We start from the raw sequence: 26,762 nt of genomic DNA, 5'->3' as shown, positions 1-26,762 counted from the left end.
TGTTCGGACCATTTCTTGATTTCATCGGGAGTAGCATGTAACTGGATATCTATGACATCTTGAGTAGGGTCCTTAACTGTCATACAGGTAGTCAGATCTGGAGTGTATGTCTGTGTCGGATTAACTGAAATGTCTGGAGTCTGAGCTGTAAGCTTGGCTGTGCGATCTGCTAGATCATTACCTTGGGAAATAGTGTCAGTAACTTTCGTATGTGCTTTGCACTTCATGATAGCAATGGATGTCGGTAAGTGTATTGCATCTAACAGAGCTTGAATAAGGAGACCATGCTGAATCTTGGTTCCATGAGAAGTCATGAAACCTCTCTCCTGCCAGAGCACTCCAAAGTCGTGTACAACTCCAAATGCGTAGCGTGAATCTGTGTAAACATTAACTTTCAGGTTCTTGGCGTGTATGCAGGCTTGCGTCAGAGCAACTAGCTCTGCTGCTTGAGCAGACAGGGTGTCAATACGGTGTGTTTCAATAACTTCAGTGTCAGTAGTCACTGCATACGCGGCGACTAGTTCTCCTGTACTAGTTCTCATGCATGAACCATCCACATAAAGTGTCAGGTCGGGATCTGGTAATGGAATATCTGTCAGATCTTGTCTTGGCTTGGTCATGATGTTAACTACTTCCACACAATCGTGTGTGGCAGAATTCGAAGTAACTGACGGTAACAGTGTAGCAGGATTTAAAACGTTGCAGCGTCTGATTTCTATGTGTGGCTGAAACAGTGTCAATTCATAACCTGTTAAACGTGCAATTGTCAAGTGCTGAGTTTGTGTTCGGTTTAAAAGAACTTCCACGGAGTGTGGGACTTGTACTGTCAGGGAGTGTCCTAGGACTATGGAATCACTTTGTCTGATAGCTAGTGCTGTGGCTGCAACTGACTTGAGGCACGCAGGCAGAGCCTGGGCTACAGGATCTAATGTGCTCGAAAAATAAGCACAAGGCTTGTATTGTCCTGCTTGATCTTGTGTGAGAACAGATAATGCTGTACCTTCACGTTCAGTGACGAAAAGTGTAAAAGGCTTACTGTAGTTCGGTGTAGCTAGGACTGGAGCTTGGCATAGGGCTTTCTTTAACTCATTAAAACTAAGTGTATGTTCAGATGTCCAAGGGAGGACAGTCGATACGGCTGCCTCCTGTGTCGTTAACTGTATCAGTGGTTTAGCTAGAAATGCATACTGAGGAATCCATTGTCTGCAATAAGAAGTAAGGCCGATAAAAGCACGTACCTCCTTCTGGGTCTTGGGCTGAGGAAGACTCGCTATTAACTGGATACGGTCAGGTGTCAACTGCCTACCCCTCTTGGACAGTAAGTGTCCTAAGTAGACCACTTGCTGGACACAGAATTGAAGCTTAGAAGGGGACACCTTGTGCCCCATCTCGGCTAGGAAATACAAGACTGTAAGTGAGGCTCGCTCGCAAGCATGTTCAGAACGGGCTGTGATCAGTAGATCATCGACATACTGGAGCAGGGCAGTGTCAGTTGGCATGTGAATGTTGTCTAGTTGTCTCTTAAGTGCTTGACTGTAAATACTAGGACTTTCTGTGAAACCTTGAGGAGCGCGTGTGAACATATAGCTCCTTCCATTTAAACAAAATCCGAAAAGAAACTGGCTGTCTGGATGAATGGGGACACTGAAAAATGCGTTCTTGAGGTCTATGACAGTGAAAAATGTGGCTTCGGAATCAATGGCTGTCAATAGGGAAGAAATATCTGGGACAACTGGGTACTGGGGAATAATACATTTATTAAGTTCTCGGAGATCAATCACTAATCGATATACTGGAGGTGCATTTGGATCAGTACGTTTCATGACAGGAATGATCGGAGAATTACATACATTGGAGTCAGTTTCTACCACTACTCCCTGAGCCATGAGCTCGTCAATAATTTTGGATAAGGCTGCTACAGCCTCAGGTGGCAATCTGTACTGTCTGATTCGTGGCAAGACTACACCTGGCTTGAGAGTCACACGATGGGGTGTGATTTGCATAAAGCCAACATCAGTTGGGCCTTGCGCCCATAGATGCTGCGGAACATTAGACAATCTTGGATCAAAATCTCGTAATACATAGTGACCCTTGAAGTCACGTAGGAACAATCGTATTCCCTCTGGGGAACAGCATATAACTGCACCTAACTCTTTCAGTGTTTTAATGCCTAATAGATTTTCTGGACATGACTTAGTAAGTAACAGATCAGTAGTGCGGGACAATGGACCTACTTCTAGAGTAACTGGCTTTGATATTTCATTTACGATAGGCTTTCCTGAAAATCCAAGGGAAACATTTCTAGAGCCTGAGAGCGGAGCCCCTGGAACTTCGGCGTGACTTATAGTGGTCCTACTTGCCCCTGTATCAATCAGAAACTTTCTGTCTTTCCCTAGTACTTGACTATGAACATAGGGACCTTCTTGATCTACAGGTATCTCGATGAGAGGCAAGCCTACCTCCCTCTCTAGGCTGTTTCATGAATATGGCTGATACTCTGGATACTCGGACTGTGCATACTGATACATCTGCTGTGTAACATGCTGTGTTGCAGCGATAGGCTGCGGTACAGTAACTGTCTGTGGTGCATTCTGTGACTGAGGAGTCTGTGTAACTTGTTCTTGTCTAGGCGGACGTGGTCTTTCTTTTGTCTTACCGGTAGCTATGTTGTGTTTCAGAACTGCACACTCGTTTATAAAATGACCTGGCTGTTTACAATAATTGCAGTTCCCTTTAACGGGAGCTGCAGGATGACTGGCTTGATTCGGACCCCTCTTCTGACTGTCTTGTGGAACAGATTGTGCAACTAGTACTTTCATTTTCGTGTCTTTCATACGTTTCCTTTCATGTTCTTGCTCTTCTCTGATTCTATTCTGGTGATATTGAAGCATCTGTAACATCTGGGACGGGGTATTAGCTTGCCAGGTACTTTCGACTTTCAAAACTCGATTCTTAACTTGTGGACTTGAATTCTCGACTAATTTAGTAACAAAAAGATGAGGGTATGACTCGCTACTTGTCTTGAGGCCACTGTTTATAATAAAACATTTCTCAAATCTAGAATAGAAATCACTAGTGTCTTCGTCTTGTTTCTGTTTACAGGCTGAGATTGCATCCCAGTCTTCCTTTTTAGTTGCTAATAGTCTGGGCAAAACTTGTATTAATAGTTCAGGTAATTCTTTACATTTATCTCCAAGACCGGTACCTGGTACTCGTATCTTATCTTCAGCTTCTAGAACTGCCCAATCGATCTTTTTCTCTCCTACCTCCCATTCTTTTTCTTTGAGTTTCTCATATACCCCTGCGGGCAATAGGACCTTTAACATTTTAATGATATCTGGATACGTGTATTCTCCCATACGGAGCATGTCTTTTAATTCTCGGTGGAACCCTGCTGGATCTTTATCATGACAGGGAATTAACTTTTTCATCTCTAAGAGTTCCATCTTTGTGATAGGGGTGTAAACAAACACTCGTTGCATTTCACCACCCTCTGTCTTAACTGGATGCACTTCTCGTAACGGATTCTGTCTGTCTATGTAAAAGGGTTTACTTTCTGGGGGTGAGACATGAACAAAATGCGGGTTCAAAAACATACTATATTTGTGGCGCTGTTCTAGAATGACACTAATTAAATCGGTACCTAAACCTTTCCATTTATACTGGAGTAACTCGTTCAGGACATCGTGTAACGGACCTGGATCAGAATGTTGACCCTCATACAGTGTAATGAGGTGCTGGATCATATACATACCCACCAGTCGTTGCTCGGCTGGGGGCAATTTCAGAAACATTTGTGCCACTATTTCGTCTGGAAAAGTGGTAGAATCAGTAGTCCATCGGACTGCTGATCGGACTAGTTCTTGTTCATGCATGGTACTTAATTCACTGTAACCGATTCGTGATTTCAGAATGTGATCGGTAGCTTGAAATACTTGTTCTAGAGAACCTTGTTCTGGTGCTGGATGATGGAAAACTGGCTTGTGTTCTAGACGTAAATGGCGATCTGGAAATCTAGATTTTCCTACATACGCTATTCTGGCGGGATTCTCGTCCTCTACCTCTTCTGTAGAAGAGTCATTTTCTTTCTCGCTTACTTGTGCTGCTTTACGTTGATCGTGTAACCTTATTATTTCTTTACGAATTTTCTTGTACATACTCTCTATACTACCGATAGTCTTGTGCTTACCCTCGGCTATATTATCACTCCACTTTGTCAGGACTTTCATTTCGGCTCGATCTTTGGTCGGATAATCTTGTTCTCGTATTAAACAATTAATCAGAAACTTTAATAGCATGAGCTGGACTTCAACTTTTCTTTGGCACATGACGTCACTAATACTTTCTGGATCATTCCCTGTACGGATGAAACGATATATTCTGTCTAGATCTTCTTTCATATCTGGTAGGGTGACGAGATACTCGGTCACCTTTCTCACGCGTAATGAATATAATACCATATTATCCTCGCCTGGGACTGGATCATAGCCACATTCGTTAAGGGCTTTTCTTATTTCTGCAACAGACTGATATCTGGGCATACGCTGTGACGCTTGTACATGTAATTCGGCTAACGTTAAACGCTTGTGTGGCGGCGGGGTCTGAGGAGGACCTCCTCCTGCGGCCCCTAAACTAGAGTCGTCTACTGATGCTCTTCGTCCTGGCAGAGTGGGAAATGGAAATGCAGGCTGGACTTGTATGGCGGGCTGGACCGGGGGTACCGTAACAGGTACTCCGGTGTCTGGAGGAGCGGGAAGTGCCTGATTTACAGGGACTGGCGGAGCGGGATTTGCATATTCTGGGACTGTGTCGTCCAAATAGGACGAAATGAAAATATCAGCTGCGGTCGGTTTGTGACGTAGCTTGGTCGGAACTAGTGGTGGCGGAAAGTTACTGGATGCCTCCGGGGTCGCTTTTGGCAAGCCCTCGGCAAGAAGAGGATACATACCCTTAATAAGGGCATGCCTCTGTCTGTCTGACTGTTCGGTTTTAACTCGTTCACCTATCTCGATTAATTCTTTTTCTTGTGCTCGCTCTAAGGATTCTCTACTTAATTCAGACTTTCTGATTTCTTTTTCGGTTCTTTTATGAGATTCTTTGCGCCATAACTCGATGGCATCTTTCTGTGACTGTCTGGCTTTCTTTTTCCATAATGCTTCCTCTACTCGCATGATGCACTCGGCATCCCATGTGCCTGATACAGGCCATCTATACTTTTCCTCTAACTGTTTGGTATACTCTACCCATAAATCTAGATACAATATGGCGCTTATGCCATGCTTCTGATACATAAAATGACCTGGACTGTCCCTAGGCGGAACAGGAACTGCTGCTTCTAGCAGACCTTTTCTAGTTTTTAACTGACGCAGTTTTGAAAATAGCGGCATGACTGAACTATAATCTGGACACAATACAATACACAATAAACACGATAATTACTTCACACTCATACCACGACATTAAATTACATGAAGAACATTTAAAATAACAGTTCGAACAGAATACTACCTGGAATACGGAACACAGAATACATGAATTTTCTCGAGAACAGAACTGACTAGAACAGAAACTAGATGCACTGCTGAAACAGTACGAAACTCACCGGTCTCATAAAGAGACACGTCAGGACCCGCATCCACCGAAGTGGACACTTCGTTTTGTGGGTCTGTGTACCACCAACCCACGGACCAGAGTCAATTAGATTGACCCTGTCTAGATACTACCCCAGTAATGGTACTCACCGGGCAGTAAGAACGGGAGGCCTCAGACTGGACGGGACTGCTTCGACGCCGGACGGACGAACTTCGGACTTCTGTTACGGGTGGGCCTCCGGATACCTCGGACCTTGGACTCTCGGCTTGGGCTCTGGTCGGGACTCGCCGCGTTCCTCCACCGTCTCGTCTGGATGCTGGACCGCCTCCTCCGTCTCCTCCGTGGGCCTGAGGGATACTTAAAGCAGAAATATCTGCCGGTGCGCAGAAGAGTTCCGTCACGACTGCAGAGGGTCAGGGGGTCGGCGTGGCTTCACCGACGCGTGGGGAAAGGGCAAGTCCCTATTCGGGCGCCATTATGTGGTAAATAAATAAATAATACCTCTATTTTTGAATGAATAAATGAATAACAGATAGCTCAATAAATAAGAGTCAAGATTCGAGGTAGTAGGAGTTTGCAGGTTTATTACAGCATAAAGGACAGGAACAGGACAACCTGCACAGGAATAGGATGGCAGCGCTGCCGGGGGCAGGATCGGAATCGGCGTAACATTTAATAACAGTGCACGATCATATATACTAAAACAGTTGCATTACAATACATACGATAGGCGGAGCAGTGGGTGGAGCAAAGGGTGTGACGCGTAGCAGTCGCGAAAGATAAGGGTGAAAGTAGGTGTAACAGGGCGTATACATAGACATGTGATGCAAACGTAACAGAATATGTCATGAATGGGGCGGAAACATGGAGGGGGCTACCTAAGGAGCGGGGACCTCTGACCTGATGGTGCGCGCAAACTGGCAATGACGTGTTACTAGGAGAAGCTGGGGGCTACGAACTCTGTGCTAGGAGCAGAGACTGAAGTCTGGAGAGTCAGGGCGACATGTACCTAAACAGTATCTAGTATCTGATGTTTAGAGAACATGTTGATAGAATCCAAAAGTTATCGGGGTAAAGGCGAACAGACTCTAAGACTGGAGCATGCATTATTCTACATGTAGTGCGTGATGAAGAATATTAAATGACCATTAAATACAGTATTTCTCTTACATGGAGACGTAAAGGCTAGACGATGACGGAAACTATTGATGCGGTTCAGTAGCTTAGGAATGTAGAGAAGGAGGGCTGGACTGATAACTAGAATCATAACATACTCTTGGCAGACTCAGAGGCAGAGCCAGGCTGAACCGGGCACTGCAAGGCAGGAAGTGAGTGAAGGGTCAGGGATACAGGTGGGGGCTGTATCGCTCCTCAGCGAGGCTCAGGAGACAGGAGCTGAATCTGGTGTCCGGGCCCTTTTGAGGCCTAGAAACGGGGACTTTACAATGGAATAACGTGCACACTGAGAAACGTGGCAACGTAACTTTACATAGGCCTGATATTCGTAGTATTCACGAGAACTGGAAACTGGCATACTAGAGATGGACACAACTACAATAGCGTCTTTAATCGAACATGGGGAATACATATGCATATTAATCATGCACACATAACATATGATGGAGGACGCGTAGGGACACAGAACATGGCAAAATTTACTTTTCCACATTGACAGTGTTCCCATTGAGTGTAATTAACCATGTTTTTAAAAGTGTTAGCTTTATGCAGAAAGGGATTTCCATAGTACTGGTAACAGTTTAAATCGGCATACTTAGCAGAATCTAGGTACAAATTTTCAGCATCAAATGCAGCATAATATTTAAAATCAGAAAATAGAGCCTCTACGGCTTGAACGTCCCAATCATCAGAATGAATATTTTGTTTAACCACATCCCCCATAGAAACACGAAGTACATTAGGGACATTAATAACCGCTATGTGCCCATATATCTGGAATTTTACAGCATCCCATACAATCCCATCTAAGACAGGCCAAGCAGTGATGTTCACAAATGTCTGGTCCCTTTTCATTCTGTGTGATGAGGAGTGGGGTGCCAAAGTTCCATCAACCAGTCTAATTGAAGATCTTTCTTTAACATAGTGTCCGTTCACAAATCGGAAAAAATACACCACAAATCCAATGGACATGAATAAAAAAAGTGAAAAAAGTACCAGCCAAATGTAAGTCCAGGGAGGAATTAAAAATGTTTTTAAACCATACAGCAAGAATCGAAACTTTAGAAGGAGACTTTGATGAGGTAGAGGAAGTGTCAAATGAAAAACGTTATTGATTAGCGACACAGGTCTCTAAATCAGGCATGGACAAATCTGCGGGATATGTGTACTCATTTTCATTAATCAGCTGGACGATTCAATAAAGGATCTGCAACTGTAGGAATCTCGATGGCAATATCATGTCCGGCAGCAGGTGTTGGAGCCAAAACAGAGTTTCGTAGCATAGCTGGACAAGAAACCGCAGTTGACATACTAAGAAGAATCTCCCACTCTGTGTAGTTTGACATTGTCAATGGAGATGTACCTGTTTTCCTTTCGACCAGGAAGTGGAGGTAAAATGGCTGTTCTTGTACCCTTCACGCCAAGCACAGCAACTGGAGCACGATATGAGGGTCCGAATTCCTTCTTGTTCTCAATCTTCTCTCGCACCAGTTCACTAACTTGGGGTAGCTAGCCAACTACTGGAATCTGCAACGCAGCATCAGATGTGGAGGGCAAATATTCCTTTGCAAGACTTTCTCTGGTCTTTTGTAGATTTTGTAAAACAGTAGAGTGTTCATCTACGTCAAAGGATGCTGCCGACGCCGCTGTGTCTAGACTATCAAGGTCCGGAACGAACATTTTGATACCAAAGAGCATTTTGTATCTGGTCCGCTCACCCAGAGACCTTCTTGGGAGATTATTAAGTGCACGCTGTACGCCATTGAGGTGGGCTAGCCAGTTCCGGCCTGTACCTAAAACTATGAAAATTTGACCTGGACCCCCAATGAACGCATCCTTGTATGCCCTAGAGGCAAACGCTGGACCCTGGTCCGAGTGGAAGGTACCACATGCAAAAATTCCCACAAAGACACGCAAATCCCTTACGACAGTTCGAGAATCAGCACTCCTTTGTGGCCTTAGCCACACAAAGCGTGTGCACGAATTTACTGCAACTAAGATGTACTTATACGCAGTATCAGAAGAGAAAGGACCGCAGTGATCTAAATAAGCACACGCAAGTGGTTTATTAGACATGTACAACTGTGTTTGGGGCGGGCGTGTAGGAGAAGAAGGTTTAATCTGCTGGCAAATGTCACAATGAAGCACATAATCAAGCTTTTGTTTGTACAATCCCCGCCACCAATAACGCTGTTGTAGAAGAGATACAGTAGCCGACCCGCCGGTATGCGCTGACGCCATACCCTCATGGGCTGCTGTAATCAAAGACTGCCTACGATCCGCGTTGGGAATCAATCTGTCACCAACGTCGTTATTTCTCACATAAGGAACTTTATCAGGACTTAAATGATAAGAGTATTTAGAAGGGAAACCTTTTGGGTAATTACCTTCCTTCTCTGTTGCGGCAATAGCTGCCAAGAAGTCATCATCAATCTTACTTCTGGAACGTGTAACTGTTGTTATTGAATATGTCGCAACTGCTGTCTTAGCGGCTTCATCCGCAAGACTATTGCCAACAGCGTGAACTCCGAAGCGCTGGCGACCACGTGTATGAATTACAAACACAAGTGGGAGTCTTTCTTTAAGTTCAGCCACTCGAACCCAGATCATTTTATGTTTTATTGTGCGACCTTTGGAGTCACGATAATCAATTTGAGTCCAAAAGGATAAATTGTCATTGTATGATTGAACACAGTAGTAAGAGTCAATTACGATAAGAGTACTCCAATGCAAGCTTCAGAGCACGCAGCTCAGCTAATTGGGCGGTACAGTCCCCATATTCATACTGCAAAAACTCTTGCGTCTGCAAAGAGGAATCAAAAATGAACGAGACATCCGGAGACTTCAAGGACATGGCCCACTGTATCCACTGCAGGTGCAAAGCCTTCGAATTTGGTACACTGGCTTTCGTCACTGCCTCCAAGACAGGATACGGAGTAACTACCAAAATGCATTTTCCCTGCGACAGTGCACGTTCCTTAAAAATCGCGATTTGCACTGCTGTCAAAACTTTTTCCACAGTGGAAAACCGCAACTCAGCCAAAGTGTGCAAGTGTGACTTGTAAGCGATAGGGACTGTGTCACCCTCATTAAAAGTGAGGTACGTGAAACCCACCGCCCCTGTTACGATTCTTATCACCAGGTTGGTGTGGTTATCACGGGTCAGCAAGAATTTAGATTCTAGAAGATCAGCCTGCAAAGATTGCAAGATGGCTGAATGTTCAGGCAGCCAACACGATTTGGAGAAAGTAGGTTGTACCAAAGCGTAAAGAGGCTTGATTCTATGGGCATAATCGGGAATATAAGTACGCCCAAAATTCAAAAAGCCCAGTAAAGATTGTAGTTTTTTCGGTGTTGTGGGAGCGCACAGCTGTGCGCATTTCTCCAAGCAGTGTGGAGCAAAACCTCGACCTTAATTGTTGAGCTCATAGCCCAGGAACAACACTGTGTACTCTGCAGTGTGAGATTTCACAAAGGTGTATTTATAGTCAAAATCCGCAAAATTGCAAATTATGCGGTCAAAACGACACAGATACGGCCATAATTCATCATCTGTGCGATAAATGCCATCCACATATGAACATGCATCTGCGTCAAGCCTCTCCAAAAGAGACTATGCCGGCGGCAAATACGCCTGGACTATTTTTATAGCCCATAGCCAAACGACAGAAGTGGCGTTGTTTGCCACCACTGGTAAAAGCTGTCCATTGACTACTAATAGAGGACAGATTGTGGGCAAAGAAGCCATTGGATATGTCAAGTGTGGTTTTAAACGTTTTGCGCACAAGACTATCAACGAGAGCAGAACTGTGAGTATTCTGCACCGCACACGTACGACAATGTGAATTTAGGTGGCGGTAATCCAATACCGAACGGTACAAGCCATCTGAAAAAAAAAAAATGAAAATGAAAAATTATATTTATATAGCGCATAAACTACCCTGAGGCCTCGCAGCGCTGATGGCTAGAGTCAGAGAAGCAACAGGGCAGGCGCTAGCAGGTGATTCAAAACAGATGAGTTTTTAAAAGCTTTCTAAATGCCAGCAGATTACTATTCTTTCTAAGGGTGAGGGGAAGAGAGTTCCAAATTTCTGCAGCATTGAAAGAGAACAGGCGGCCGCCCCAACGAGCTTTGTTTATCTTATTGGAGGTGGCCAGGTGTAGAGAGCTGGAGCGCAAGGCTCTGTGAGGGAGATAGGGAGTGACTAAAGGATGCAGTATAGCTGGGCCAGTCCCCCATATAGCTTTCTGAGTTAGACACATAGGTTTAAACTGTATCCTGGCTGCAATAGGAAGCCAATGCAGTTTCTTCAGGGCGGGTTTGGCAGACCGCCAGCGAAGTATTTGATAAAGTAATCGGGCTGCGCAGTTCTGGGTCGACCTGAAGCTTATTAATTGCAGCCTGGGGGGCTCCCAGATAGAGGGCATTACCGTAGTCCAGGCAAGAAAGTATCAACGCCTGGACCATGATTCTCCTCGCCTGAAACGGCAGCAGAGGGAGAATCTTCCGGACCATTCTCAGCAGACTATAACAGGTGGATGAAGTTTTAGTGGCCTGAAAAGAAAAATCGAGGGAACTGTCCAACCAAATTCCTAGGCTTTTTATCTGTGTCTTGGGGGAGGAGTAGGTCCCAGACAGGTTGGCCATAGGGGGACGAGAATGTTGGGCGATGGATTGCCGAGCAACATAATTTCTGTTTTTTCCCCATTTAGCCTAAGGCAGGAGAGTTCCATCCATCTGGCTACTGCCTCTAGACAGGGGATCAAAGTGCTAGATGACCCCTCAGCTTGGTTTAATGAGACCACTAGCTGGGTGTCTGCATAGGTGACAATTGTAATGCCAAATGGATGGACTAACTCCGCCAGGGGCCTCATGTAAACATTAAAAAGTGTGGGGTTCAGGGCAGAGCCCTGAGGAACCCCACAGCTGAGTGGCTGCTTGGTAGAAATAGCGTCTCCCTCAAAGACCTGAAAGAAACGCTCATCAAGGAAGGAGGTAAGCCATGTCAGTGCTGCGCCCGACACTCCCATGCCACTAAGTCGGTGTAGTAAAATGACATGTTTAACCGTGTCGAACGCAGCACTGAGATCTAATAGAATAATGGCTGCCTTCTCTCCTCGGTCCAGTAGACTCCTAGCTTCCTCTGTCACTGCCAACAGGGCTGTCTCAGTCCCATGTTAACCAAGCCATCTGTGACCAAGCCATCTGGATTGGTCACAGTAAAAAGAGGGTTATTCATCAGAGACACACATGTTTCAATCACACCTTGATATTCCAATTGCTCAAGGATCTCAGCCACGGGAGTGTTCGCTTCACGTCGCATGGGGTATTGGGTTTGAGGCTGCGGCATTGACCGTAAGGGAATCTCATGACTGGGGGAAAGTTTGTCCCATCCACAATGAGTATGGTACAAAGCCGGTGCTAGCGCCTTAGCCCAATCTTCTGCAAAATACATAGCCTGTTCCTTTGGCACTGTGTGCGCGAAAGCAGGGAGGATTACCTCCTCCCCTTGCAGAGCTGCCAAAACAAATGGTGGGGGCAAGTCGACCTCCGCCAACGAAATGTCCTATTTAGTAGTTAGATTTTCCCAAAATACTACTTTTATTGTACGTTGTATGTCACCTTCAATTAAAAGAACTATTTCAAATAGTCTCTCAGGGGGAGCTGCTCTAGTGTCAGCAGTCTCAACTACAACAAATTTGTCAGTCGCTGTCACCTTCAGTAGTGGACGCAGGGCCTCTCGTATAATGGTAATCTCCGCCGCGTTGTCCAACAGAGTCAGCGCCCATGTCAGATTCCGAAGCTGCGTTCTCACTATCCGTGGCATATCTCGCTGTTACAGCAGCAATTTTCTTCTTCTGAAACAGGGGTTTTGGACTGAAGAGTCATCCTGCTTGCCTTTACCGTCAGCTTTGCGAGGCTGCTCACGGCTCTGCTGGGTACCCTGGCCTCTGCCGCTGCCTCCTCCACCGGTTGTTGAGACCGATGTTTCCTTTAAAGAGCGAGGAGAACGTTGATTAGGAACTGAAAGCGATCAGGTGACTTAATTGTAGCGCGGTCGCGCAATTCATAAGTGCTCTCAGTAGTCACAGGTACTGGCGACGAGGAACGAGACCCCTGTTTCTGTTGCTTTTTCCCCTGTTTATTATTTTTTGGTCCAAGTCTGTTTAGGACCTTGGGGGCGATCATCTTTGTCAGACTTTGCCGCCTGCGTTTGTTTTTGCGCTGTCTTGGCAAAAGGCTTAACACTTAGATTATTACGGCCAACGATCTTATAAGCCGCCGCGATAATTCTCAGTAACTGACGGGGTTTCTCTGCACCGGGGACAGCGCGCAAAGCATTCGACACCTGAAAGCTTACTGCATCACCCTTAACGTTAGCAAGGACAAGTTCGGAAACTACGTCAAACACTCCCACGAGTCTCATTCTCAATTCAACAGCTGCCTCCGACCCCTGCTCATCCTGAACACGTTTAATGATGGTGGGTAGGACAGACATTGACGGGGTGCCGAAGCATCTCTTATAGACTGCCGCAAAAATCATACCCCATGTAGTACAGTCAGTCACTTCCGGCACTAAGTCTTTCTGCAAACTAATTGTTAGAATCCTCTGTTTCTCCACAGGAGTCGTATTGGGAAATACTGCCTCCAGTTGGTCAAATTTCTCAGGTAGCAGAAAGGCATTTCATCCTTATCCTGGGGACGCTTGCCCATAAATGCATTAACCATAACGGGACTGAGCTTCAGCCTGTTCGGCCCAACTGGATGCGCTGCAACACCAGGACTCCTACCCGGAATGTTGCGGGAAATTTAATGAACCAAAGCTCTAATAACCTCTACTACAGAGGCATAAAGGGGCCTTAATTGAAGTTAGGGACACTCCCCTGCACGTGGGTACGGGGTAAATTCAGCCAAAACAGGCCAAGAAGCGCATGGAATGGACAAAGGACCTAACCGAAATGGTGTAAGAGGATGGGGAAGGGCGCCATCAAACCAAACGCGGTGCTGCCAAGCAGAAATCGGAACCTCCTGTGTCCTATAAGGAGTGTACTCTGCAGGCAGGTCAGTGGGAGTGTATGAATGAAACACATTAGTGTCAGCATTAACCGCAGGAAATGTAACCCAAGAGTAAAAAAGCTCAAATAGGTGTGCTGCGTTGCCTCTACAACAAAAAAAAAACATGCATTCCAAGGCAACGTTGAAACCTTGCAAATGATTGCGTACAGCCAAATGAATGTGCACAAGGATATCAACTGTCATTACGACACAAAGTGTAAAGAACATTGCAATGTAATATTGCACAACTGGGTAGTAATTCAAACAAAAACCGTTTATAATGTATCAAGCTTGAAAAGACCTATGTAACTATAGGGAGGTTTGTCCCGACACTACTGTTAACCGGAAACAATAGTGAGGGGGTCGTGGACTGATACAAGCACTACTCGAGTCTCACAAAAGACCACAACGTTAGGTGCGCCATGTAGCAAGGATTCTACTCATACACAGAACTGTGCACAGAGACTCAGGACCTCAGTGAATTGTGGTGTATCCAAAAACTCACCTTAGTGCCTAGAAAACCCTAACCAGCTAGCATCAGTGTCACATTAGCTCTCCGTCCTATAGCAAAACAACCAAGGATTAGACAACCCAGAACATGCGACCTAGGATAAACTCAGGATTGGTGGGAAGTAAGAACACTTTTGTTATTCTCTCATACCAGTACAAAACAGGAGTAAAAAGAGACACGGAAAGGTTAAAATATTTATTTTAATGACGTGCCCTTAGATACAGTATCTTCGCTAACATAAGCAGCCTTATTATTAGAAATAATGTGAGCAGCATTGTTACAATTCCATAAAACACAAAAGGATAAATCATATTACAATGATGGTGAAAATAGGTACAATAGCGCCTAGTGAATCACCCTCCCTAGCTAAGAACTATGTTTTATAAACTAAAGAAGGTCTCTTAGGCTTGCTTGGGGGACCCCATTACCTCTCAGCTCAGCATGTGTGTATCAAATCAGGATCAGCCAAGGCTCTCTGCATCACTGGAAACCAAAAATCTTCCAAGTTTCTAAAATCATGACTGCAGTGTGATAATAAAGGCGCCAGGGTCTCGGCTGGCCCGCAGCTGCCATTTGTTGTGTCTAAGACCGTTAACCGATCAGTACGAACAACAGTTTTTATGTTTTGATAACCAAGACGGCTTCAGCACTCATTGTGCAGACTAAGGCCACGATGTAAGTCTAGGGATGTCGAAAACAAGCTTTTCTCATGTAAAGCATTTCACGTAGCCTAACTTACAACAACAGTTATATGGCGTTTAAACTTCTAATAAGCTCATGCTAACATAACAGCAAACATAAACGAGGCTCAGGCCTCACTACAGCATATCATCTTCCCATGGTAAATCATAAATGCCTTTCAAAAAATCACCTGTGTCCTGAATAAACGAGAGTAATAACTTCACCATCGGACACAAAAATGAATCAATAAACCTAGAAGGGAATATAGTTTTATGGGGCAGACAGAAATATCTAAATGAAGCCTATAAGCAGCTTAACAACAAAAATAACTATGCTAGGGTCCCCTCAGAGGTAATGACAGCAAGCCACCATCTGTTCCATACACAATTACAACAATGGCATAACCAAGGTTTGCTAACCCATGATGAATGTCGGTATTTAGAGATCAGCAATCCAGTTGTTCCAGCTTTTTATCTAATACCGAAAGTTCATAAAGATTTTAGTAATCCGCCAGGTAGGCCAATTATTTCAGCCATTAGGAGTGCTTTGGAAAACACTTCTAGGTTTATTGATTAACTTTTGTGTCAGATGGTGAAGTTATTACCCTTATTTATTCAGGACACGGGTGATTTTTTGGAAAGGCTTTTATGATTTACCATGGGAAGATGATATGCTCTTACTGACCATTGATGTAACAACGCTCTACACGAGCATTAGGCATGAGGATGGTCTGAATGCTATCAAACATTACCTGGGAACAAGATCGATCTCTTATGGTCTCATACACAAATGTTGTCCACCATGGTGGAAAGCTGCCTAAAAAACAACTTTTTTCTCCTTAATGGGGAACTGTTCCCTCAGCTACGTGGTACTGCAATGGGCACCTGCTTCGCTCCCAGCTATGCAAATGTGCATATGGGCTGGTGGGAGGAGCAGGTGATCCGGAAGCAGTACCAGGAAGAATGGCAAAACAACATCCTCCATTGGAGTAGGTTTATTGATGATTTGTTCATCGTGTGGAGAGGAACCGAGGCGGCAGCCACTCAATTCATTAAAAAACTCCAAACAAACGATCTGAATGTGAAATTTACGAGTACTATCAGTGACAGTGAAGTGAACTTTCTTGTCCTCACAGTTTATGTCAAAAATGGGAAATTGCAACTAAGATCTTTCATAAACCAACAGAAGGGAATACGTTGCTTCATGCAACAAGCTTCCACCTTAGTAACCTAATTAGAAGCACCCCATACGTGGAATGCTTAAGAATGGTACGTGATTGCAGTGAACCCGCCATTAGTGAGACAGAGTTACAGACCTTACGCTCTTGTTTTAAAACAAGAGGATATGGGGAGGAATGTATTCAGAGTGCAATTTATATGGTTAAACCGAAAACAAGAGAAGAAATTGTATTCCAACAATCAGAAACGACTAAAAGAGTGTAGAGTCAATCATCAGGTTTGAATGAATGCAGAATGGTAACCACATACAATAAACAACATGGTCAAGTAAGAAGCATTTTAACGAAACACTGGCACCTGATACGGATTGACCTGGTGTTAAGCAAAATTGTATGTAAAAAACCTATGGTAACCTTTTGTAGAGTGCAAATCATACAAACAAATGCTTGTAAGCAATATGGCACCAAAATGCATGAGTCAGCCAATGAAATCATCTTGGCTGCAAGGGAAAAATTGATTTATCAAGTGCATGAAGTGCAAGGCATGTCAGCACGGTAAGAATACAACAAAGTTCTTAAACGGGTGCTAGAAGATTGAAAAGAACATTAGAGGGCAATTTGACTGCAAAACAGATTGCTGTGTACGTACTGAGTTGCCCGTGCAATCTTCAGTCGTTGGGCAGCACAATTCTTCCTGTCCATAGAACGGTGCTTCAGCATTTGAGGGCCATAAAGCATATAGATAGAGCTTACCCTGTGGCCCGACACTTCGTTGCATATCATGGCAGCGATGTGGCTGGCCTCACGTATTTTGTCATTGACGCAATTGCTCCCTGTGTTAGAGGGGGTGATAGACAGAAATGTTTGAGAAAATTAGAATCACGCTATATATTGAAATTAAATACCAAAGCACAGATGGGCCTTAACATGGAAGAAGACCTATATACACATCTGTAACAAAAGGGCTGCTAAAAGCAATTTGTAATATAATCAGTAGTTAACTTTCCTGAAATTTCTGTTTTGAGTACATTTTGTTTTTGATTTGTCATTACGTTGCAATGTAGGTGTAGCCCTTTTTTATTTTATTTTGCACTTTTTGTGAAAATTACAGTATGTGAGTGGTCAGCTAGACAAATATTGGTATGCCCACTGGGGCTAAATCAAGGAAAAGAAAATGTATGGAGCACGGTAAGCCCACGGGGGCATGAGAACAGTCAAATCAATGCCGGCACATATCGTTATTTATTTAGATTTGTGCTGAAGTATGTATAATAAGCAATGAGGTAATGAGGTTTGATGGATATTAACTTGCTCTATTTTGCACGTTATCTTGTCTTTAATTGTTGCACCAACGCTGCATTAGTGTGATTACTCTGTACTTTACAGGAGTTTGTAAAAAACTACAAGTATGTTGTCTAGCGCATTACTTCTGTAGTCCTCACGTAACTTAATCATTGACTGGATGTTTGGTGTGTCCTATTACAATAAATACTGAAGTCTGAGTGACAGCCTAAACGATGATTAATTTGTCTCTCTACTCCTAATAGAGAAGAGAAACATTGTTTGACATTGTGCTTATTCTTGCACGTTTTGCACTTGTAGCATTTCAGAAAAGCTCTTGCTTTCACCATGGGTTTGGTATCCACTCTTGCTATCTTGTTCTTACTTAGCCAATCTTTCAGGGACACCCCTCTTCTACAGGTGAATTTCGGGTAGTCCTCTATTTGAACAGTCAGACTATTCTCCATAGCGAGAACCTCCCAGTGTTTGCTCAAGATGTTCCTAAGCTCAAAACTAGAGGAGGTGGTGATGGTTGATTGACCGCACCTCTACTTGGCATGTGCTAACATCTTTATAGAGAGAATCTCAAAAAAATATTCTTAGTGTGATGCTATATGTTACTAATGCATCATACTACCCTATATGCACATAACACATTGGTTAAACATCTCCGTGCTTCTATGAGAAATTGATGAACGAAAGCACTCAATCAACAATCAATATATGGTGTTTCCACCCTACATATTATTCCATAGCGATCATAATCAAAAGTCAGGAGCCAGGTGTTTCAATGCAGCTTGTATTGAATCCTTAAAACAGCTGACACGTGTTTCATCACACAAGGGACTTCTTCAAGGCTAATTGTTTGGTCAAGTAGTCCTGATCTTGTAGAGCAATAAGTGTAAATCGAGATGTGTTTATAACATTCAAACATACTAAGGTTGGATATCTGAGTGTCACAAGAAGCGTCCAATTATCTAACTACTCAATGTCTTCTAGTTTACTCAACAGATCGCCAGTGTCTCGTATGTAAGAAGGAAGTTTGTGTACAAAATGTTGTAAAAAGATATCTATATATTCTGAGATTCTTTCCGTCGGTAACCCAATGCCTGATATTATAGGTCTACCTGGTGAAAAGGCTCCACTCCACTTCACTAATATGAACACAACATCCTCTTCCTCTTCTTTATTAGCAGAATTGGAGAGAAATTTAGGGAGGGTACAAGAATGAACTTTACCAAGCAAAACATGGGCACAAGAAAACAAGAAGGGGTGGGCACTACAGACAACCAGGGAAAGATTAACAACACTGGTTCGGATCCCACAACCAAAAGAACTGACCCCACAACAGAGTGTAGTATACAAACCAGTTCAGTCCACATTGACAATGTATCAGTTATCAATCTGTCTGATTATAATTTGTCGCAACGGGAAACAGAGCTAGTGTATAAAGGCCTGAATTTTTGTCCAACTTCACGGATTGATTTTGCACAACTGCATGTTGATATATACAAATATGTAAGACGTTTGAAATTAAAAACGTTTTTTGAAAAGCAATCGAGTTATATTCCTCTGATGATTCCCCATGGGCTGGAGCTTCACAGAACTATTAAAGATATACAGGATGTTCAGCTGATTTAATCACTAGATGACACTGAGGAGACCCCAAATACGATGTTTGATATTCTATCTGAATTTGATATATCCTCGAACCTTAATATGAACAGTGGGTTAAAACCCAACTCTGCGTTCATGCCAACCTTACAATTAGATAATTTCATTGATACTTTCTATAAAGCAGTCAACAGTGACATATAAAAAATGGAAGATAGGACAAACACAAAACATGGATTCTCTAAGGAAAATCTAAATAGGCAGGAATGGGAGGCATTAGAGACACTCAGGAAACTACCAACAATTATCATTAGGGAAGCGGATAAGGGGTGTGGTAATGTGGTGGTCATGAACAAAATGGAATACATGACAGAGATTAACTGGACACCGGAGCCTATCTAAAATTATCCACTACCCCATCAGGGAGATTATGGGCAAGATTGAGTCCAGGCTTACCCACTGGCGTGATTGGTGTCTTATCAATGACTTGGAATATAAATACATTTACGACACATACCCAGGTGCACCTTGCATATATGTTTTACCCAAAATTCACAAGAATGAAGCCTTTCCACCAGGTTGACCTATAATATCAGGCATTGGGTCACCGAAGGGAAGAATCTCAGAATACATAGATGTCTTTTCACAACCTTTTTACACAAACTTCCTGCTTACATACAAGACACTAGAGATCTGTTGCGTAAATTAGAAGACATCGAGTGGCTAGATAATTGGACACTTCTTTTGATACTCTGATATCCAACCGTACTGTGTTTGAATTTTATCTCTACATCTCGATTTACTCTTTTTGCTCTACTAGATCAGGAGTACTTGACCGAACTATTAGCCTTGAAGTAGTCACTTGTGTGACGAAACATGTGTCAGCTGTTTTCCTTATTCAATACAAGCTCCATTGAAACATCTGGCTCCTGACTTTTGATTATGATCGTTATGTAATAATGTGTAGGGTGGAAACACCATATGGTGATTGTTGATTGAGAGCTTTGGTACATCAGCTTTTCCATGTTCCTAAGCTCCTTGCATTTCTGGTTATATGTGATGATAAATCTAACCAAATTCATCTGACTGGCTTGATCCGACGTAGAGACCAGCAGATTCTCTCTACATACCTTTTGGGCCTTAACTTGGGCCGTATTAAGTACTGTTTGTTGGTAACCCCTTCATTTTAATATAGTTATTGTCATGCATTCTGCTTGGAATGTCTCATCAGAAGCATGTGGGAAAGTACATCGAGGTATATATATATTTTTTTCATACATTTGTGTCAACTTTTTTACGTTCTGTTATGGGGAATTTATAGAGCGCACGTACACCAAAAGGTCTCTTGGCACTAAGTTAAAAAATCACCACAGAAGTTGTGTCTAGCAGTAGGCTTGAGTGAAGAGCCAGGTTTTAAAACCTTTTTTTTACCCTCCTACTTCCAAGACAGTAGAGATTAGAGAGTTTCTAAGAAGGATATACGATGTTCCATGCAAGGATGACTTCCTCCTTATCACCTTAGATGTTAGTAGTCTGCATACTAGCATCAGACATGTAGACGGTATCGAGGCATCTAGATATTTTCTTAGGGCGTGGTCTCTATCTTTACTGTCTGACACAGAAATGATTTTGAGCATGATTCAATTTTGTTAGGAAAACATTTTTTTCTGGTTTGAAATCAAATTGTACTGACAGAACAAAGGGACACCTATGGGCACTTGCTTTGCTCCCAGCTATGCCAATCTATTGATGGTTTGGTGGGAGCAGCAGCTATGGAAGAATTCAATTCACATGTATTTTGGGATTGTTACATTGACGACCTGTTTGTGTAAATTTATTAACATCTTGAATAACAATGATCTGTCCTTAAACGTTTTAGGTGAAATAAGCAAGTTCACTGGGAATTCTTAGTTGTCAAAGTGGAGGTAGTGCACAACAAGCTAACCTCTAAACTACACAGATAAAGCATGGCTGGAAACACCCTGCTGCTTGCGCAGAGTAGCTGTCCCATACGCTTAATGAACAGTATCCTGTATGGGGAATTCTTTAAGGCACATAGCATTTACAGTTCTGATATGGATTCACAGTGGAGTGAGTGGCCTAGAGGATTATTGCACTCAGCTGTACATATCTATGCTTGATTGTCATGGGTGAGACAGTGGAATTTAAACAGGAATTTCCAAATGTATTTAAGGAAAATGTAGTCCATTTCCTCATATCCGTCCAAAGGACCAGCGTTTAAAAAAATCATTGAAGTGAAAGGGGGTAATTGACAGGAGATTACTCCATGTGGGAGCCGGTGACGTGTTCTCCCACAGAAAAAGGAGTACTTTTGCTTTCCTCAATAAGGGTATAGGCATCTTCATTTTTAGCCATTGTTATTAAAGTGAAGGTTAAGTTGTACATACAGTGAGCACTCATTTACTGGCTGTTTGTAGTGCCCAATTTAGCTGTGTTACAAATTGCAGCTAAGCCTGTTCATGTTGCAAAAAAAATGTTGGAGGACGGACAACATTATTGCTCTTGTTTTTAGAGTGATTGGAAGCCATTGTCGATAACGTTTAAAGTTGTGTACATTATTTCTCTAGCAGGTTCTCTAATTCTTTCAGCGGCTCCTTTCTGAGTGAGTCTGTATCTCCTTATAAGTAGCATCAATTAATAGGGTTATTAAATGTTTATTTTTAATAGGATGTGGACCTAAGAGAAAATCATTAAAATACATTTCTCCACTAATTGTGGAGAGGTGCGCTTTCACTGCCGCTAGGTTGGAATGTGCTGGCCATCATTGCACAGCTTACCTGTACTGTTGGTGGTAATAGTTACAGAATACATCTATTATACCTAGTGTCTAGGCAATTAGCTGAAGGACCAGGAGTAATTAAAATGGCAAATGGCACTTTTTTTATCCTCCTCTTGTTTTGTCCTCGCCCTGCATGATAGATCTGGATGAAATTTGCCATGCCGATCCTAAATCAGAGGAACAAGTTGGAAAAATGTGTGCAGATTCAAACACAACAAAGCTGTTAAAAAAATAAAGAATGCCTTTTCAATGGAATACCTGACCTAAATATAACTACAGAGGCGCAATCACTGCTTCTGTTATATACACATAAACACACACAAAAATTATGTAATATTTGTTATGCATGAATATGTTTGTGTCTTTGTGAGACTCTAAGAGTGAAGGCTGGTAATGGTGATTCCAAAGTTTTATTTTTCTGCCCCTACTCAGGCACCTACCTGACCCACGAGGCGAAGGGCTCCGATGATGCCCCTGATGCCGATACAGCAATCATTAATGCTGAGGGAGGCCAGAGCAGCTCGGAAGACAAGAAAGAGTATTTCATCTAAATGCTGGAGTAAGTGAAAGCAAAGTGATCCCCGCCAGATAATCAAGTAAACAGCAAATATTAGCCAATCTGTAACCACTCAAAGGCGCTCAGGAGGAAAAGAAAGCAGCCAAACGGAACACAACTGCCGTCACTCTCAGGATTGGGGACGGAAGAATGAGAAATAGAAGATGGGGATACAGCCTTTTGGGAACCCAAGCAGCTGGCTCATGCTCCTGAAATGAACTTGTATAAAATGTTATTATTAAAACTGTAAAAAACAAAAAAATGAATTGCTTGCTTACATCTCCATGTCACCAATGGAAGTCACTCTGGCACTGAACATTGAACAGTCCCTAAAAACGACAAAACACCAATGACAAGTGAAATCTATATTAATTTACTTTTTTATGTGTCAGATAGTTTTGTTTTTTCATGCTTTCTAAGATATTCATGATATTTTATTGAATATTAGGTCTGTGTCCTAAGGATTTGCAGGATGGTATCCCATAAGGTATGAGTTTATCTAGTCCCTAAAAATAATTTCTCCAATTTGTAAGGCTTGGCTTTTAAAATGAAAATCTACATGTCATTTCCTGGATTGCCCATCAGACCTTACTCTGACTGTTTTGTCTAGTAAACATTCCACATGGACAAGGATTAAGTCAAATATGTGTGTTTCCAAAATAAACATATGTATGAGTATTGTGCACGCACTTTGTATTGGGAGTGCATCCAAGGGTCACAAACGTTCAGTAAGCAAAGGTAAGTGAAGTTGAGAAAGCTATAGTCCAAATATTAAACAATGGTCTAAGTTCACAGTGATGATTATGAAAATTATGTAATGGAGACTGCTGAATAAATGGCGCCCAGGTGCTGATAAATACCCCAAAAGTATTATTGCAGAGTTGAAAACGTAGGAAATGCCCTGGACTTGTGCTTACAAAATACAATGAAGACCTTTGCCCATAAGGTAATTGGATGTTGACGAAAACAGACTACCAGCTGTTTAATTACTACACCTTTGTACTCCAAACATAATAATGTGTTTGAGGCATGTATGCTGTAGATACACATGCTTTGCATACTCCTGCCATCTATTGTTGGGTCCGGTTTCTCCCAACCCCCTTTATCTCCTCATTTGTATGGTTCTACAAAATAAGTGCTAAAGTACGCTTTATCATACATCTGTAAAGAGGGCTTTACCCAGGCTTACCTGACCCTTATGTGTTGTGTGGGCTGATGACAGTGCATTGGTTTGGACGTAGATCACTTGACATGTAGGTCCTTGGGGATTCACTTCTAGGGGTGACGTGTAATTAATTCACAGCCACTGGCTTATAGCGTCATGTGAATATTAACACAGGGTAGAACAAAATACTACCCCTCTTCACCCTTTTCAGCGCTCCTCAGGCAAACGCATCCTTCAGCAGTCTCTGCTCATCAGTAGCAGCATACTGAGAACATATCTGCTCTGTCCCTCTCTATTTGTCTCCCAGTGGAAACTATCAGATTTAGAACTATATGGCCTCATCTGAGTGCATCATGAGAGCCCCTTACCCAGTGCATGAATAGTTCACATCAGAACATGCTAGCAATACCAAGAACTATAATCAGAATATACACTCATTTGCTTATATGCAGTAGTTGCCTTTGGAAGCCAAGGTCCAAATTTGGATATACCTGCCCTCTACAGTGATTATGTAGCACACAACGAAGGGCAATGTTTAAGCATTGAAGCTTCATATTATTCACAGCTTTGCTTCCTTCTATCTATCCATCTTCAGTGGTCCATGTGTGAATGAAGACATTGTTCAGGGCATACCAATCATGTGAATGCACATGGAGTGGATTATAGCTCATTGAGATCATACCTATACTCTACATGAATGGTTAACACCCAAGTGTGCTGAGATATGTCCTCGTCACCAAGGTAGGGCTATGTTGCATTGCTCATGCCCCAAAGCCTGGAAATAAATGCATGGTTTTATACAATGGGAAAGCTACATAACCTGTCAAAAGTAAGTGAAGTTTATGCAGTTTTAACACCTCCTAATTGTTGTGATTTAGGGTACGTTGACAGGAGTTCTATACATGTTAGTATCCCAGCCATCTGAAGCTTATCTTTATATGACCTTATGTCCCTAAAAAAAATTAAGAATGACTTTGTTCTGAACTTTAGCCTGCCATACCTCAGTTAATTATCACTAGACAAGTTTCCTCTTTAGCGATGTTGTAAGCTCTGGCCCCACAGCCTCTCTAGTCCAAAATCGTGGCAAAACCCTTTCAATCGCATGGTCCAAGTGTGAGTGCCTATAGTAATCTTTTCTAGCTGTCTAATATGTGCTAGGTGCATGACAATGCATTACAGGCATGCATTTCTTCTACTTGTATACAGTGCAAACTCTTAGAACATAGACCTGTGCTTTCACTCACACTCGCCCTTTTCCCCCTACCCAGGATTGCCTGTTAGCAGCCTTTTTGTTTATCCCAGTCCACAGGATGTGCATTATCTAACTGTATATGATCTATTATTGCAAATGGTGATTCATTGATCTAAGAATATAAGGAAAACATTTACGTGATTATATTGTCATAAAAAATAGTTCATTTGTTGACGTTTGTGCTTAATAAATATTCTTCCCATACCAATTTGTCGAGAGCCAGAGGCTAGGGAGTAAGGCTGGCTGTTAAGCATGTTACATGTCGATCTTGCCGTTCTCCGTTATTGGTAAAGAATGCACTCTGCTGCATCTTTTCTCTTTCCTCTCTCAATGCTGCTTTATTTGTGTCTGCTGTTAGTTTGCAGATCATAAGCTCACCCTTCGGTGTCAAAGGCTATATGTAGAAATGTTCTTGATCAATACCACAAATGTGCCGTTTGGCATAGCTTTAATGTCTCTCAAGTGAGTTTTTTTAAAAACAAGTTTTAGTAGATTTTTCCTCCAACTTAAAAAAAAACACTTCATGTCGATAATAGCCTAATCATTGGGACATTGTCCCTCCAGACAGCAGTAAAGAAACTTTTCCCTAACAAATATTGAGATCAGTGGCATAGGTCTGTCGACAGATGGTGACATTAGTTCAATAATATATATTATTGTATAATTGCATAATAATAGAGAAAACAAAACATACTAAAACATGAGAAGTATGTTAAGTGAATTGTATCACATGCGTGAAAGTCATTCCGAAGTGATTTGAAAATAAGTAGCTTGTGTTAATTGAAAAGATTTTCTCAGATTTAGGATGGTCCACGAGACGTTAATGATTCAGATCTAGCAACACAGGATGTGCCAGGCAACTTTAATGATTCATTTCAATGTCTCTGTACATTCCCACCTTACTCTATAATGGAGTATAACAATACTCCCCAATTGTAAGGTGATCTAAAGTCAGATCTGCCAGCCTCACTCACGAGCTCTGCATTATGATGCAGTGTTACTTCATATCTGTCTTTCCAGGTGTAAAATAATTTACAAAATACCAGGTAACTTTTCTGTTCGCATATGGTTCTGATTGTACCATTATCAAGTAAAAAGAGTAAAACATTAAAAAACTGCTTTCGGTTTCCTCTTTGATTTCTTCCTGTAAGAGATTTGTCCTGTAATTTTAGATTTTTGTAGTATGTATATATTCATGGTTATGATATTATAGGAGCTAGTCACACAATCCTTTTTGAGCATGTTAAGTAGTACTACTTCATGTACTCACAAATGCAGTGCGCTAAGGCATTTGCAGAGATCTTTGCCTTAGCACGTGTAGCTATGCTTTTGATGTAAATGTGGGAGAGGAACTGTGAGTGGCTTGAAAATTGGGACTATGTACTGGCAAGTGTGTTGCAAAGCTGAAATTAAGGAGGGGCACAAGGGGAAATAAGTAAATACTACAACACACCCACAAAAGAGTTATCAGTTGCATTTCCCCTAAGTTCCTCCCAAATCTTCTCCAGGGGTGCTGCAGGTAAAACGGCTAAATTTGTAAGGAAGAGACATAGAAATCCACGAAGGCAAGGAATAATGCTACCAACACTTGAAAAAGAATTGTTTCAAAAAATGTTTTGCGTTTAGAGGACCTCCATCTGGGCACTATGGGGCATATTATCAAGGGATTTATCTCCGTTTTTTTGGCTTTAAAAGCCAAGAAAGCGGAGATAAAATTATCTCCCTATTACCTAGCTGTCGCTAACACCAGTTAGCGACAGCTTGTAGGAGATAGCTACCATCTTGGGCCCCGCTTTGCATGTCAGAGATATTTATCACTAATGACATGCAAAGTGGGCGTGCCAAGATATTAGCGAATGGAAAGTCGCTAACATCGCTATCTCCTATTACCAACTTTTGG

The 26,762-nt window shown here is 42.5% G+C and overlaps 1 protein-coding gene across 6 annotated transcripts in view; it reads left to right on the top strand.

The window, feature by feature from the left end:
- The window catches only part of CADM3 (cell adhesion molecule 3), an 811,765-nt gene extending 785,785 nt beyond the window's left edge, over positions 1-25,980 (top strand). For 3 of the 6 annotated variants that reach the window (XM_078670695.1, XM_078670694.1, XM_078670697.1), the window contains one exon: positions 22,322-25,980. In XM_078670695.1, the coding sequence (XP_078526821.1) occupies positions 22,322-22,440 (119 nt within the window). In that variant the 3' untranslated portion in view covers positions 22,441-25,980. The remainder of the gene's footprint in view (positions 1-22,321) is intronic. The other 3 variants (XM_078670699.1, XM_078670698.1, XM_078670700.1) reach the window with 2 other exon arrangements.
- The last annotated feature ends 782 nt before the right edge of the window (positions 25,981-26,762 follow it).

Source organism: Lissotriton helveticus, chromosome 12 (assembly GCF_964261635.1).
Source record: "Lissotriton helveticus chromosome 12, aLisHel1.1, whole genome shotgun sequence".
Lineage (NCBI taxonomy): Eukaryota > Metazoa > Chordata > Amphibia > Caudata > Salamandridae > Lissotriton > Lissotriton helveticus.
The sequence above is the reverse complement of the archived record's forward strand: the minus strand, read 5'-3'. Positions and strand labels throughout refer to the sequence as shown.